The sequence below is a fragment of the Rhamphochromis sp. 'chilingali' genome, assembly GCF_963969265.1.
Source record: "Rhamphochromis sp. 'chilingali' genome assembly, chromosome: 9".
Classification (NCBI taxonomy): domain Eukaryota; kingdom Metazoa; phylum Chordata; class Actinopteri; order Cichliformes; family Cichlidae; genus Rhamphochromis; species Rhamphochromis sp. 'chilingali'.
In genome coordinates, this window is record NC_137936.1 from 36,656,822 (window position 1) to 36,673,514 (window position 16,693).

General features: G+C 41.7%; 1 protein-coding gene across 1 annotated transcript; it reads right to left on the reverse strand.

The window, feature by feature from the left end:
• Window positions 1-3,133: 3,133 nt before the first annotated feature.
• On the reverse strand, window positions 3,134-7,176 carry LOC308402396 (uncharacterized protein). The gene is made up of 5 exons (XM_080891203.1): window positions 5,584-7,176; window positions 5,262-5,415; window positions 5,017-5,180; window positions 4,564-4,653; window positions 3,134-3,690 (listed from the first exon to the last, which is right to left on the reverse strand). Exons 1-5 carry the CDS (start codon window positions 5,648-5,650, stop codon window positions 3,530-3,532), a joined length of 636 nt encoding a protein of 211 aa, XP_080747329.1. The 5' UTR covers window positions 5,651-7,176; the 3' UTR covers window positions 3,134-3,529.
• Window positions 7,177-16,693: the final 9,517 nt, after the last annotated feature.

The window sequence follows — 16,693 nt, forward strand, 5'->3', positions numbered from 1 at the left end:
TTTATTTTTTAAAGGAACTTTAAAACCCATTTCTGTGGCAAGACTAATGGAAGCACAATTGTGTGAGGTCAGTATTTTTTAAATAGACTTAGGATCTATTTTAATATTCCCCTTTGGAAATATTTCACAGTGAATCGCGGCTAACAGCATCAGAGATGTCCTCAATCAGCCTGAGGAGACGTGCAGGCCAAGGATGAATTTGCTGTTTCAGAGATATCTGGAGAATGTTTGTAGCTCAGTTACTTAAAATATTCGTCCCTCTTCTGATCTTTACAGGGATGAACAGACAGAGGCTTTCAGAGGCAAGTGCTGTTTCAGTCAATACATCCCCTCTAGATCAGAAAATAAGACATAAACATGCCTTTTGCATGATAGATTAAAGAAACCATGTTGGTACGACAAAGATAAATACAACAAGTATTCCTGTATAACAACTACTACTTGGTCATTATAACTTGAGGGTTACACATAGTAACTGCTTTTCATTTAATCTAATCCTGGATGAACAGTTATCGATACCACACACTGAATATGCTCTGTTGTTGCTAGCAGCAGCATGCTAACATGCTCATGTTTACCAGGTATAACCTCGACTCTGCTCACCATAGACCACCTTCATTTTTTTTTAGCATGACAACATTTTATTTTTTTTTTTTTAATTAAATAGTAAAGTATATATGTTTTGTGTATTTAGTCAAAAGGATCAAGAAGCAAGAAATACCTTTCATAAATTCAGAAGTTTATCTGGATCTGAACAGTTGATGATGATGTTTCCTCATTTTTGGTTCCGTTCTCTTTGTACACATGTGACATTAACTTTGATTTAAAAACATGGAGGCTGTTGTGGCTCTTTGTGTTTCCATTTGGAAAAGTTCGGTGTCTGTTTGAAGCACCTTGGCCACAGCGAGAGCCGGCACTGGGGAGTTTGTGCTTTTGTCAGCCGGAGCTCCCACACACAGCTCACTGGTTCACTGCAGAGTCCCAGATATTATCTAACACCAGATCAAAAAGGTGGTTTTATATTCAATGAAGCAGTGTTCCTTCTGTCTATTATGTGAGAGATGAGCTGCTTCATTTTGAGATAAAAAATACCAGAAGAACTTAGAAGAGAAGGAAAAATGTGGGTGTGGGATGTGGAGAAAATGCTGAAATATCTTAAAGGCAGCTCGGGCGGGAGGCCAGACAAGAATGCCTTTTGACAGAACAAAGCATAATCAGAGGCTGAGATAGAAGAAAGTGGAAAAAAGAAGAAGAAAGAGACGAGGAGAAAGAAATCAGTGAAGCTGGCTGTAAAGATTATCTGCCACACTATCCATGACACTGGCATTCCCACATAAGTGCTCATTAGCAGTCTGAGCCACGCTCCAAGGAGAGAGCTTATTTTAGACAGTAGACTGCAGCAGCAGTGCACACAGTCAGGGTCATTTCTCCCGTTTTAGTCCCACATTGCTTCAATGGCTGAGATTGCTGCAGTCAGCACTATTACTGTATTGATTTATGGACAGTGTAAGATGCTATAAGAGGGAGTTGGTGCTGGTTATTATGGGATTAAAACCAAGCATGCCCATTCTGGCTATATCTGTCTGAGTGCACTTTGGGAAGGCTTTTCTCGTACTGGTGAAAACATGTAATCACACGTTTATGGATGTAAAAACTAAACTTCATTCATTCATTCATTCAAGTAAGATGTTTTATTAAGCCTTATTTCTTTCTTATATATATATATATAGCACCGTACTAGCCAGAAGTATATAATGATGGTAAAACATCATTATATACTTCTGGCTAGTACGGTGCTGGACTAGCTTTTGCCTTAAGAACTCTTCATGGCATAGATTTAAAAAGCACTGGAGACTCAGGTCCGTATTGACATGACAGAATCACAGAGTTGAGTTGCTGCAGATTTGTGTTCATCCATGATGTAAATCTTCCACCACTTCCCAAAGGTGCTCTGTGGAGACCATTCATATTTAAGAAACCAGTTTTGCATGATGTGAGTTTTGTCACATCATCAGGTTGTCAACAGCTGTTGAACCGGTGTGCCTGGCTCATTAAAAGGGTTATATATGTTTTGTGCTTTTTACAGTGGTTTTGTAAAGGTGATAATAATAGTTATAACTCTTCAGAAATGAATTGAATTTGTATGCTTTTGTACAAACTTGATTTTTAATCACATCTTTAGTGTTGAATAGACTCTTGTCCAGGAGGTTATATTATTATTATTATTATTATTATTATTATTATTATTATTATTATATAATATATATTACTGCTTCTGTTTGAGCCACAGAAAAATGTTGTTTGAACCACAGTTCACTAACAGTCATGGCAGTAAAAGCACCAGCGAGAAAAATCAAATTTACCCCAGATGTAAAATTGAGACATAAATGTTTGGCTCAGCTCTAGAATAACGAACAACAAAAAATCTACTGAATGTGAAAAAGTATCAGAGCAAAGGTCCCAGACAGAGCTAATACAGAAATGACACCAGTGCAAAGTTCATTCCCAGAATTCCCTTATCTGGATTCACTTACCCAATCAGGCTAAGTGGTCACGGCGAGCTTTTAATCAACTTGCCGGTGTTTAATTTATGTTACCACAGTTGTGTCTGTACAGAGAGAGGTCGACTCACTCACCGCAAACATCATCCCATGTAAAATCTCAGCTGTACATTGCTCGACATGGATGATGCTGTGAATCAGTCGAATGCTGATCTATTGACAGATCAGAGCAGAAAAACGAGCAACAGCAGAATTCACCATTTATAGGAGAAATTAAAAAAAGAAAAGTAAAGTCTGAATATTTCTCATTAGTTTTAACTTTTGGTTTCACTTCAGCTCTTCTCCACAGTTGACGGTTCAACAACAACACAAGAAAAAGTAACCCACAGACTAGTTGTACTACATATTATTGACACCGCACCCGTGTGACAGCAGATGCTCTCTGCAGATAGACGGGTCGTCTGAAGCTGCCACAGACTGCCAACCGTCCTCTCGTTATTTCACCAAACCAATGAGTCCCATTAGTCAGGTGCAGTTTTATGGACCCGTTAAAAAAATTTAAATGTTATATTTTCTTCATTTACTGCTAAATGAACAACACAAAAATCAGTGCCCATAATTTACATTGTAAATGGAATATTTATTTAAGCATCTGGACAGAGAAAAACATGTAGCTCAATCACAACACATCACAATATAATATACAGAAGTTGTTTTTTTATTATATCTTTCACAATAAATCATACAAACCCATTTAAACTAAAACAAAACTAAATAAAACTCATCAAAAGAGCTGAGACTGTACATCTACCAGTCACCACTTCAACATTGCTTCCCCGGATAAATAGCAATACATCCAAAGAGGACATGACTTTGTAAGCAGCTGTTAACTTTGTTCACAATGATTATCTGCTCATGGTGAGGTATTATACTCTCTTACGAACTCTACCCTCTTAGCATTAGCACAGTCACGCGTAAATATTTCTGAACTCTGTGTTATCGTGTATCTTGTAACATGAAGTCCCTTTTTAGACGTATATAGATGAGTTCTTTTGGATCTTAGCCTTTTTTACAGATTGTGGCCCATGACAAGGTTCAAGCTCCTCCAGCTCATCTGAATGTAATGCTGCTGCAGAAGGCTGGCTGAGATGTTGAAAGGAGTGCATTGGCTGCGATTGTGTGAATGGGACTGAAAAGACAAATAAGCAATATATTGTTTGTATTTACTAAGTATGCCTTTAATAGTAAAGAACAAAGGAAGTAAACAAATTTACTGAATATACTTTTGAAGTCTGAAATATGCTACATAATAAAAAAAAATGGGACTGGTCCTCCAAAAGTCCTCACGCCTACTGGATTTTGGTGTAGGTCCATGACAAAGACCTTTAGTTTCTTGTTTGAGCTTTCTACCAGTCTTGATCAAATAAAAGTGTATTACCCTCTGACTTGTCTTTTTAAAAGCATCGTTACGTTGACATAATGGTAAGAAAAACCACTCCTGTGTTACAGTTTAGTCTCACTGGAATAAAATTCATTCATTCTCAAACAATCTGATTTGCACTGCCTGCAGTCACTTTAGTGTGAAGCTCTGTGTATACAGAGTTGATTATATATAGATTTGTGATTTTCACAGATTTATCACAGTTAATCACCACATTATCAGATTACATGTTATTGGCAATTTGACCCCCTTTTACCGACAGCTAGCCGACAGACTTCACTTCTTATTGCCCTTTTATTGTTGCCTTCACAAACCAAAGTTGCTTTTAAGACGTGGTCCCCGTCATGGAAGCAATCAGATCAAAGGCAATAAAATCGCCAGTTCTTTACATGATTGTAATAATTTTGGTTTCCCTTGGTGTGACTGTATCAATAATGGAAATCAGATGCCATCAAATATGTGTTAAAATCACAGCAAAAACAGATTATTAGCTTCATTTGATGACTAGCCTCAAAACCTGGGTGACATCAGCCATGCTTGCTAACAATTTCTCTCAATGAGACTCCAAAACATTTGAGCTGACGTAGTTATTGTGTTTTAAAATGTAATGAAAAAACTTACCACTTTCCTGGTAGGAGGGTGGTGGAGTTGTGAGCATGGGTGTGGCTGCTGGTACAGGCTGATAGACCGTGTTAACTACAGTGGTTAACACTAGAGAAAGCGAAAGATTTCATGTAGTTTGAAAATGAAAGCAAATTTTGATGTTCCCGTCATTACAACGGAACTTTTAAATCAAAAGTTTAAAGACAATGGGGATAAAAAATGTGTTTGTGTCTTACTATGTACCCTGCACAAACTGTAAAACTGACAGTTTTGCAGTTTCGTGAGCGTTTGTGCATCAGATTATTTCTTGCTTTCAAGAATTCCTGTAAGCCACCATCCCAATTGGAAAGAGCTCTAACACATAAAGCTCATCAAACAGCCATTTTCCATTGTAAGAATTAAACATAATTTCAAACAAGATGCTTCTGGATAATATGCCAGTGTGGCTGCTTGCAGCTGTAGCAAACTTACTGATTATTTCTCGTCTGGGATTTTTCTTTTTGGATGTCCTGCAGCAGCAGCAGCAGCAGCAACGAGTCACACAGCAGATTATGAGACACGTGCATACGAGAATGGGAACAGGAACCCCTATTCCCACATACTCTACATGATAGCTTCTTTTCACTCGAGCAGACCTGCAAATACAAAAAGAAGCTGTAGTTTGTGCTCATTTCTGGAGCATTGAAGGGGAAAAAAGGCTAAAATGAAGAGCACACCTTCTGAAACAGAGTTCCTGTTTTTTCTCAGTAAAGCTGTACTTTATGTCACTGCAGCAGTATTTTGTCCTGCAGTCCCCACAGCAGTACTTTTCACATTCCTGAGTATCATGGAAGACACCGTTCGTGTCCCAGTAACTGTGGCAGTGATCAGCTGTAAGACACACATGTTGAAGCAAAGTGAGAATGAGAGCTTAAAGTTGCAGTGCATTACAGATCCTGCAGACAGATATTGTACAAAGACACTAATAGAGAATTAAGATGACTTAGCTTGATATTTTATTTTCACTTTGTTATTTTAAATATTAAAAATAAAACTCACCCCATACAGCCGGGACCACAACCACACACAAAACACACACAAGACTGGACAAGATACTTGAAGGCATAGCTGATGTGATGCAGTGTGTTAAGATTCGTTCGTTTTGGGTAAGAGAAGAAAGCAGGCTGAGTCCAGGGAGGCGTCAAAATAGTGATCCTTAATTACACACTCTGCGCAGAAGTGTGGGAAGAAAACTTGCAACAGATTCTCCAAAGAGTGGACAGCTCCCCATCCTTATATAACCCATGATGACATCACACAGTTAGACCTTACTGGAAATGATAACAGTCTCCCCATAGTCCAAAGTTCTCCTTATACAAACATCAGATGATACTTTAGAGAAAAACAAGTGTGTGACATGTCATGTTGTGCAGTTCTGTGAGCCTGTGTGTCCAACTAGAGAATGTCCTGACATGACCTCCCTGTGTAAATAAGTGTGTATGCGAACGTGCGTGTTTACATAACTCTGTATGTGCATGTTCTGATGTAGGCCTGCAAATGAATTAGAACAAGGTCCTGCTGGACCCTCCAGTTTGGACGGTGAATACAATGCTGTGGATACCATTTGAGACTTGATTACAATGATGATAATATGCATCCATTAATCTTTACTCAGATTACCATAGATATAAAACAAAGATTATACTGTCATCAGATTCAACAATGATGAATGACTGATCAATGATAGTTAAAATGTCACCATAAGAATACAAAGTAAAATATCTCTTGTCCACACTCCTCCTCTTTGGCCATCGGCCAACCTTTACCCAAATTTGTTTCACTCCTCCGTCCAGGCGGCCTCTCGCAACGGCATCATATACCCCGGACCAGCTGAACCAGCTGGACCAGAGTCTATGGCCCTGCTTACCAGATTTACCAACACCTGCCTTACCAGAGGAATGAGACAACACCCGATCATCAATATTCCTAGAAAAACTATAAAAGAAAACATGGCAGACATAAACACACCCTTCCATTGCCCAAACACAGACGTCATACAATCCTCCAGCGCCGTGTTCACACCTGGATGTACATACATTGTTAAAGTGTTTTTCACCACGTCCGTCGCAAATTCAAGACATGTGTAAATATTTCGTTTAGGCGTGGATCGACGTGTTTGCGTACGCTTGTCAATTCGCGGATATAACCCTGATAAGGTGGTGCAGTTACCTGTGTCCACAGCCTCTCTAGTCAATTTCAAAGTGCACTGATAACCCCAATCATCCTCTGGATACAGAGGAGCGGGCTCAGTAAACTGTGTCAATCATCTACTTGCTGTTCTTTAGCAATTTGAGCCATCCCATCCGTAGCGACTCAATCAATTTGGACTCTCGAGCGGGTAGACCTCTGCCTCTAGGCAATTCACCCGTCTGTCAAAAAACAAACAAACATGTAGCAACACTCATACATGTCAACACCCCCTTTATTTTCCAATTTCCCCACAACCCAGCTGAGCTTTTAGCTTCAGACTCGAGTCTCAGCCTGTCACGCTTCAGGCCTCTTTGCCACCTCCTCTTGGAGCGAAGAAACGCCCTCGGATTCTTCTTTCTTCAACTCCCCAGGTAGACTACTGAGTCGCGTCTTTGTTACTTCGGAAACATGGCTTGAACAATGTTTCCGAAGTAACAAAGACGCGACGGATGGCCTGGATTGCAGCCATTCAAAGACCAAATATAACGTCCCAGAACACTCCAGCTCACAGGTTAGTCTGCTCCAAGCATTTACACGAAGGTCAGTGTTTTTTAGTAGTTAATACCTCATTTTCATAACATAATTAGTGATATAGGTTACAAGCAAGTCTGGCGCTGAACAGAAATGGTCGCGCTATGCTCCTTTATTTATTGTGCATAAATAGTGAATTGTCCTGACACAATATTGCGTTTCGCTTTTGTTATTATGGTACATTGACAAGAACATATACTTTTATTCACAGGATAAAACAGGTTTTTTGTATCACTAATTGCCCAGTACGATTACAGCATACAATATTATTGTCACTGCTACATTTCTGTGATGGGTACCAGAAATTATTTCCACTACTAATTAATTACCGTTGAGCTCAAAGGTCCTATTAATAAACGGTTAAGGAATGTGTATTTATGATGACGATTTGTGAGACTGGTAAACTTATGATACGTACGATGGTCTTTCGTTCTACACGGTGCATTTCAAGGTCCTGCACCCATCCGTCGGTAAACTGTACCTGGGCTTGTTGCAGTGACCGGAAGTTACTAAACTTCATGAGTGTGTGCACTCACTCCAAGAACCGTATGATTATAAATATGCATATAAATATGCTACGATGAGATAGCTGACTTCATCTAACTAGCAAATGTTGTCCAGGCTACGTTGGTGATACAGTTTTTTTTAATGTGTATGATATTTTTGTCATGCGATTTTAAAGCTGGTCCTACAACCGCATCCAAGAATAACATGCAGCTTATCTCAGAACTGTCGGTGAAAATTATTCTTGGAGCTAGGTTTAATTGAGCTGCATTTTAAAGAGGTGCAATTTCACAATTTGTGTATATTTTCTAAGTTCACTATTTTGTCATGTGTTGAGAAAAACACAGATTTTAAAATTACATGGTCTAATATTTACATTTAGCATATAACTGCAACATTATTTTTTCGTTTGTTTTTTTTAAAGACTCGAAAGGACTTGAAATTCAAAGTTTCAGACTTGTGACTTGACTCGGACTTTTACACCAGTGACTTGAGACTCGACTCTGACTTGCCTGACATTACTTGAGACTTGACTTGAGACTTGAGGATAAAGACTTGAGACTTACTTGAGACTTGCAAAACAATGACTTGGTCCCACCTCTGCCAATTTGACTCTTTTAACCACTAAATTTGTCGTGTCCTCACTGGATGGTCAGACCAGTGACTTTTCTTTTGAAGTTAAGTTGTTGTCCTGCAACCCAGAGAGTTTATTTGTCAGTAGTAGATAAACTATATCATTTAAAAACCGGTGTATGTTAAGTGTCGCTACTTTAACCTTGCTTGTACGTGCACACGTATGTAAGCTGTTTCTTCATTGCATGTGTGGGTGCGTCTGTATGTGGGTTAATTTAACTTTTTCTCAAATGAGGCATTTCTCTAACACGCACATGTGTCTGTTCCTCACACTTCTCATACCTTTCTCTGGTTGTGTGTGATTTAATTTGTTTCAGTCATTTACCAGTCATTTTTTCCATGTCTTCCGCCAGAGGTTAACACTGGTGAGATTCAGGGACACAGCACCAAGAGCAGTTCAGCGAGAGAAACTTGCCTAAAACTTGCCTTCCCTCTTTTTCCCGGGTGGGGACAACTCTGGTGTCCAGCCGTGAATTTTTGAGCCAAAGCTTGGCCTGTCTTCTTCTGCCGTACTCAGGTTTCCAGGTTAAGAAAAAACCACCTGTATGAATACACTAAACATACACTTAGTATTTGTATAAACATAACTGCCTATATTATTGAACTGAACCAAGCATCAGTTGAAGACCTTATAAATCCTGCTTCATTTCCCGTATTTATCACTCACTCCTAGTCTTGAGGAGGGTAGATTTAACTCTTTACTAACTTTAAACCCCACAAGTAAAAATTTCATATGTTCTTGACTGCAAACCCAAAAACTGCTTGATGTTATTACTAATTATTTTCCTCCACAACACTCCAAATCATGTTCTCTCTTGAGTCCAGCAGGGGAATAAGGTGACCTCTACTCTCACTGCTTCCCCAGTCAGAGACAATATCTCACTCACACTTCCACACTTTATTGTTTTCCCCTTTTTCTTGACTATTGTTATTTAACAGAAAATCAACTGACCTACTTCTCCTTCCTCTTCTGTCATGCAGAAAGTCACACACACACAGCACTCGGCCCCCACCTTGTCTTTCTCTCACAGACACACCTACACACACACACACACACTCTAATCCTCCTTTCACCACAAAATTTCGCACTGTAACAGTTTAAACACCTGAAGCCAGCGAAAATTCACTCTCACATTCACATTCACTCCCCTAACAACTACAAAGTTTTCACACATGCAAATAATCCCATCAATCTACTATACACGCCGTTTCCCTCCTTATAGCGAGAGACTCAACCGATCTTTAAAAACTTTATATACACAACTTCAAGAATAAAGCACACACCTCTGCCTTTTTCCAGGCAGTCTACAAGGTTTTAGAAACTGGGAAGCAGAGAAGTGGAGAAGTAGGGAGAGGGAGATGAAACCACGCCAGCAGTTACACACACACAGACCGCGTGTGCTCGCGAGTGCGTTACAGCACAACACAGCCCAACCCCTCCTTCTCCTAAGAAGAAATACACACACACAGAGAGTCCCCCTCTCCTGCGCTCAGAGAAAAGAGAGCGTTTTCCTTTTTTCTCTCTTCCAAGCACACAGGAGAAAATCAACAGACAGTTTATACAACTACTTTTCACTTTATTTACACACACACGGGTAGTTTATATCCTATTTACATACACCATATGCCAGAACAGCCTATTTTTTTTTTATTTCACTTCTTATTTCTATACCGGTATTCCTGACTTTTAGACAAATTTAAAAGCATCTATAGCCCAGGCCGCGCCTTGCTGATCAATTACACGCGTCGGGAACGCCCTCGCCGGCCGCGGTCTAATTTCTAAATACTAATTAATTTATAACCGTTTCCCGCAGCTGGGAAGGAGCTCCACCTCTGGCGCTAGTATCAAACCCACGCCTTCAGCTTTACTTAAAGCTCACAGGCCAACGACGTTGACTGGTCACGGCCGGGTCCGCGACCCTGTCAATCAATCTAGCGCAGTAAGGAAAGTGGTCTCCGTCGACCACTTTGGTTTGTTTGGGATGCTCGAACTTCCCCGGCAACCAACCGAGCAAATAGCCTAACCACGCGTCCGCGATCAGGAGTCGCCGCCACGGCGCTGAGCAGCTGCGCTCTTAGGGGACCGCGTCCCCAGTTCTAAAGACCTTTAATTGTTTTAAAAGCCTCACTGTGGGCACTCTGCCCCCCCAGTTTAATTACCTGAGGCCCAAAACCGCGTTTTTGCTACTCAATAAAAACCAAATTCCCTACACTACCGAGCATCTGGCTGGCATCCAGTCAACCCACCTCTTCTTTAAACACTTTAAACCGTATTGTCTTAAACACATATAACCTCTTAGCTCAAAATTCACCCGCAAAATAAACAGCAATAAATTTAGACAGACCAATATTCCCTATTTTTAACACTAATTACCAAAGATCACTATGAACAGACATAAGAAGCCCATACTGAGTGAATATTATTTAATTAAATTTAGTTTTAACTTCCAATTTTAGCGCCTTTGGATAAACATCAACAGGTGGCCCTCACCTTTTATTTCGCCTGGCTTGTCACTCAGATAAGCTGCTGATCTCCGTTCGTTTTGGCACCTTCCACCCAGCAGCCGCAGCTCCTCTCCTCCCCAACCGGAGTTTCGGCACCAAGAATTGTTAAGATTCGTTCGTTTTGGGTAAGAGAAGAAAGCAGGCTGAGTCCAGGGAGGCGTCAAAATAGTGATCCTTAATTACACACTCTGCGCAGAAGTGTGGGAAGAAAACTTGCAACAGATTCTCCAAAGAGTGGACAGCTCCCCATCCTTATATAACCCATGATGACATCACACAGTTAGACCTTACTGGAAATGATAACAGTCTCCCCATAGTCCAAAGTTCTCCTTATACAAACATCAGATGATACTTTAGAGAAAAACAAGTGTGTGACATGTCATGTTGTGCAGTTCTGTGAGCCTGTGTGTCCAACTAGAGAATGTCCTGACATGACCTCCCTGTGTAAATAAGTGTGTATGCGAACGTGCGTGTTTACATAACTCTGTATGTGCATGTTCTGATGTAGGCCTGCAAATGAATTAGAACAAGGTCCTGCTGGACCCTCTAGTTTGGACGGTGAATACAATGCTGTGGATACCATTTGAGACTTGATTACAATGATGATAATATGCATCCATTAATCTTTACTCAGATTACCATAGATATAAAACAAAGATTATACTGTCATCAGATTCAACAATGATGAATGACTGATCAATGATAGTTATGATTATAAAATGTCACCATAAGAATACAAAGTAAAATATCTCTTGTCCACAAGTGTAGGGGGGAAATGAACCTGACTGTGGAGTGCTGGCTGGTTATAGGGCTCTGTGTCTGTCCTACCTGTACATGAGTAACCCAACAACATTCTTTTTTTTTTTCTTTTTTTTTGGCCTGTCCCGTTTGGCTCTTTTGCATCAGAATTGTTGTCTAAAGGCAAAGAAAGATGCCCAACGGATTTACTTTACCAAACTGACCATCCCAGCCTTGCCGTAATGGTCCATTTGATTCACCTTTTATTGTTTTGTTTTTTTTTCACTTACTGAATACGGGACAGACTTGACTGGGGGAAAGAAGGGGAGAAAGAAAGAGGGAAAGAGAAACAGCTGAGAAGAGGGACGGGGGAGAAGGGCAAAAGACAAAAACCAACAGAACGGGCAGAGAGAAAAAAAAAGCATATATCAATCACCTGGATCACCTGCTGAGAAAGAAAAAAGAAAGCAAGCAGAAGAGAACAAGAGTAATAGAATAAACAACATCACAATGATATATGGGAATATGACAGTAAATACTAAATGTTAAACATTATTGTGCAGCACATAAGATCAACAGAACACAGTGTGCTTTGAGGTAGGAGCCAAAAAGGGTGTAGTTTGTGGGTGTGATCACCCGTGTGTACACCTGTGAGCATGGACGCGCTTGTTTTTTGTTTTTTAAAAGGTTCCTTCATGTAATAATCTGCTAGAGGGTGTGGGGGGGCCACAGCCCCGTCCTCCAGGGCATGAAGCAGGTGTGGAGGAGATCAAAACTCCAGACATCCAGAGGCCCCCAGAACACAACAGACCAAGGAAGACCAACAGAGGGGCAGCTGCGCCACTGTCCCAGAAAGAGCTGAGGAGAGTCCCAGATGAGGGCTCACTCAGCAGCCGCGGAGCAGAAGCCAGGGGGAGTTGCAGTGACGCACTCGTGAGCTCCGCCGGCAGCCAGCTGCGCCTGAGTGACCGAGCCCCAGGCCGAGAGGCCGGGGGCACCCCACCTCCGAAGTGGCCCGAGCGAGCCCCAGGCTCCAGGCCCCGATAAGCGGCCGCCAAGGAGTGAGCCGGTGTGTACCTGGACGCCCATCCCCGGACACAAAGAACCACCAACGCACCGATGTCTGAGGGGGTCCGCCACTGGCAGGGGAAGTGGTGGTAGGGGGAGATAGGCCTCCAAACCTTGGAGGGCCTGAGATGTCCCCAGAGAGGTGGCACCTGACACCCAACCTGACATATAGACACAGACATACAGGCACACACAGACACAAACATCCATTCCCACCCTCATGCTCTCATATGCACTTACTCCACACTCAACCAACGTGGAGACAGACATAAAGAGACGCTGTACACACGATCACACTCCCCAAGCGTACTCTACAAACCGGGTCTAGGTGCCCCCGCCCCTGGAGGGGGGAACTGCACCCAGACCCAGGTGGTGTTTCCCTTTTCCCTGCGGTGGGGGGAGGCAGACCGCCCCGACTCCGCAGCAGGAAGGCTCCACACTCCAGACCGCAGTCGGACGGCCAACTCCTCCTCCTAGTCCTAGCCCCCCTGCTCCAGCAGGTCGCAGAGAATGGGGGTGAGAGAAGACTCCAAACCTCCCTCCACCCGCTCATTGTAGTGTTGATGCATGTGTGTTCTAAGGTGCATTTAAAACCCAGGAGGGCATGGAGCTACCTGCCAGAGAGCAGCAGGTAAGCGCATGGTCCCTCCTGCTAGCCCTCAATGTCTACGTGTATTTAAAATTGAGAGGTGGGCAACGATGCCAGGGGTGGGGTGTACACCCTGATGGTACTTTGGACTCCGTGTATCGTGCCCACCCCCAAGATCCTATATGTATGTGTAATGATAGTGTGAGTAACCCAACAACATTCCTTACTTCACATTTCACTAGCTTGGCCTACGTCCTCATTTTAGGTTTGACAGCGTTCTAGTAGGTAAAGTTGAATGGCTTGGACATGAATTGAGCTGCGGTTTGGGGAAGGCTTTGAAGGAGACTGGCGAGGACTCCCGGGCCTGGCAGATCCCCATGTACTAAATAGAAGTGAAGAAGTTAAAGAATTGAAAAGGGGAGGGAGGGGTACGTAAACGAGGATGAACAGCTTGCAGAAATATATAGATGAGAACCGGAAGGAGCGTGTTTGGAGGCGTAGTCCCGCTCTTGAAATTCTGATACATAACCTCCAAAAATACCTCGATACTCAATATTTCTTAAAACATTAGGGTGCTGTAATTGTTGCTGGAGCTTTGTCCTTCTCAGATTTTAAGACTCCATCTACATTGGAAGTAAGTGAAATTGTACCAGAAACATCTACTCAGGTTAGTCTAGCACCTACATGTTTTCATTACAGTGCCATCCTGCTGCAGTCTGTGCAGAGGTTTGGCGTCATCTTACTGAAATAAGAAAGTCCTTCCCCAAAAGGAAGTAATCTCAGAGTCACCATGTGTAGTTCCAAAACCTCCAAGTGTCATTCACAGTTAATAGTTAATGCTATATGTTCCTGTAGTCCAAGAGACGGTTTGGCCACGATGTGCTGAGGCCACTTCAGTCATTTAAATTGCATTTAAGTCCGTAGAAAGTGAAGGTATTGAATTGTTGAATTTTGACTTGTATGTCAGATCAAACCAAATGTAATCAAATGTGTTTAGTAGCAGCAGTTTGTAGAAGTGTTCCATCGCACATTGGTCTGTCACATGTTGAATCTCTCCTCGTCTTTACTCTTGAAAGAGTCAGCCTCTCTGTGATGTTTTTGTAAAGAGAAAAGAGGGAAGAGAGCACAAAACACAAATGCTGGACCTCAACAATTTTAAAGCACTGCCCACATAGCAAAATTGGTATGGCCCGGATCTGGCCCACACGATGTTCTTACACATGGCTCACATACCGCAAAGAATGATGGCCCTTTGGTGGCCCAGATCTGTTTTGCCAGGACTACCAGTTGCAGACACACTGGTAGTCCTGTGCTGGCCCAGAACAGTTTCAGCTCTGGCCCCAGATGTCAGCCTAATGTGTACCTTAATCAAGCCATGTAATAACAACATGTGCCGGAACATAATAGTGCAAAAGTAACATGACAACACTCTGCTCAGACAGTGAATGGACTGATTCTTTTATAGCGCTCCTCTACTCTCTAGGATTACTGAAAGTGCTCTATTACAACATCCCACATTCACTCAACTGAGTGCCTCCTAACTACATTTATACACATTCATACTCTTGAAATGCAGCCAGGGTTCGAACCGCCAACCTTCCGATCAGCAGATGACCTGAGCTACAGCCACCCACTGGCAAAGATGAGTAAACCGTCACTAGGTTTTGGATAAAGTGCACACTCACAAACCTGTCAAACCTGCATTTTAAACGTTGGCTACCATAGCAGTATAGTATTGCAACATGGCATTTGGGTCTTCTAACTAAAATAGGAAAATAGGAACATAAACAGTGCCATCATTGCCAGACTTGGCCCACATCTGGTTGACATACAACCTGCCATGACACCAGTCAGTCAGAAGTGCCAGCTTGATGCCAGATCCGGGCCAGACCTGTTTTCTATTAGCCTGGGCCACATAAACCAAACCACAATCGGACCAGATATGGCATGCCATCACATAGACAGTGCCATCTATGCCAGGCCTGGCCCACATCTGGATGACATACGTCTTCTTGACATACGGCTTGATACCAGATCCGGGCCAGACCTGCTTGCTATGTGGGTGTGGGATCGTCCAGAGAGAAAACAGGATAAAAGCCAGACAATATCGGAGGTCCTTCAGAGTCTGCTGGACTCTGTCAAGGACATTCTATGACACTGTGGTAGCAGCCGCCTTTTTCTATGCAGTGACCTGTTGGGGGAGCAGATGCACGGACAAGGACAGGAGCAGGATTGACAAACTGATGCAGAGGTCTAGTTCCGATGTCTTCTGGAGTCTGTGGAGGTGGTGGGCGAGAGGAGGATGTTAGTATAGCTGAATTCCATCATGCACAACCCACATCACCCTCCATGAGTCTGAGTGTGCTGAGCGGCTCCTTTAGTCAGAGACTGAAACACCCTCGCTGTAGGAAGGAGCACAGTTAGACTCTAAAACTTTATTTCTTGCATATTTGTACAACCATCTATCTATAACACATTCTGGGTATGCATGTACATAGAACCTCAGCTACTGTTGTATATATTGTATTGTATTATATATCTTATTGTCTTCTAGTCGTCTTATCTTATATCCATTGTAGAAACTGTGGAAGAGTGTCTTAAAGAGGTTCTCCCCATCAATATAAAAAAATAAAAAATAAAAAAAACTTATTTCCCATGTTCCTGGCAAAATATAAAAAATTAGGGTTGGCTCTTACGCAGCACTGCACATTTGAAATCAGCTGTGTGTGGCATGCTGTAATACTTTTATTATTTTACATACAAACTATAAATTGGGCAGGGGCGACCTCTGCTGGCAGGTTGCACTTATGACTTGTATAGTATTTTGCTTTGTTTCATTTATTTTATTTTTGTATTAAATTTTATTAAATTTATTTTTGGTTTCTTTCAACAGTACTGTTCACTGCGTTTCAAGACAAGATACAGCCTAATAAAGATATCCAGCTGGCAGGGATGTGGTCATACAAACACCATCTGCAGTGAACACAACACAGGACAACAAAGGCTCCTGTTCAGGCTCCTGAAATAAACAAATAATTTAAACCGTCCAATGCTGTGCTTTCATACGCATGAAATATGTTATTAATGATTTACTTAGGCTTGTTTATAAAGGATATATTAAAGTGGAATAATGCTATTTAAATAAAGTGTTAACTAATACACTTTTTAATAGCATGTAGTTATAGTTCTAGGATTTTGTTTTGTTAAGTATGAATCATGTTAATGGTGTTTCATCACAAATACCACAACTTGATCCTCATCAACATTGTTGAATGTGAGATTTGTAATTACTACAGAGGGACAGTTGTCTACATAAACACAGACACTGTGGCCACGACAAGGTAGAAATGG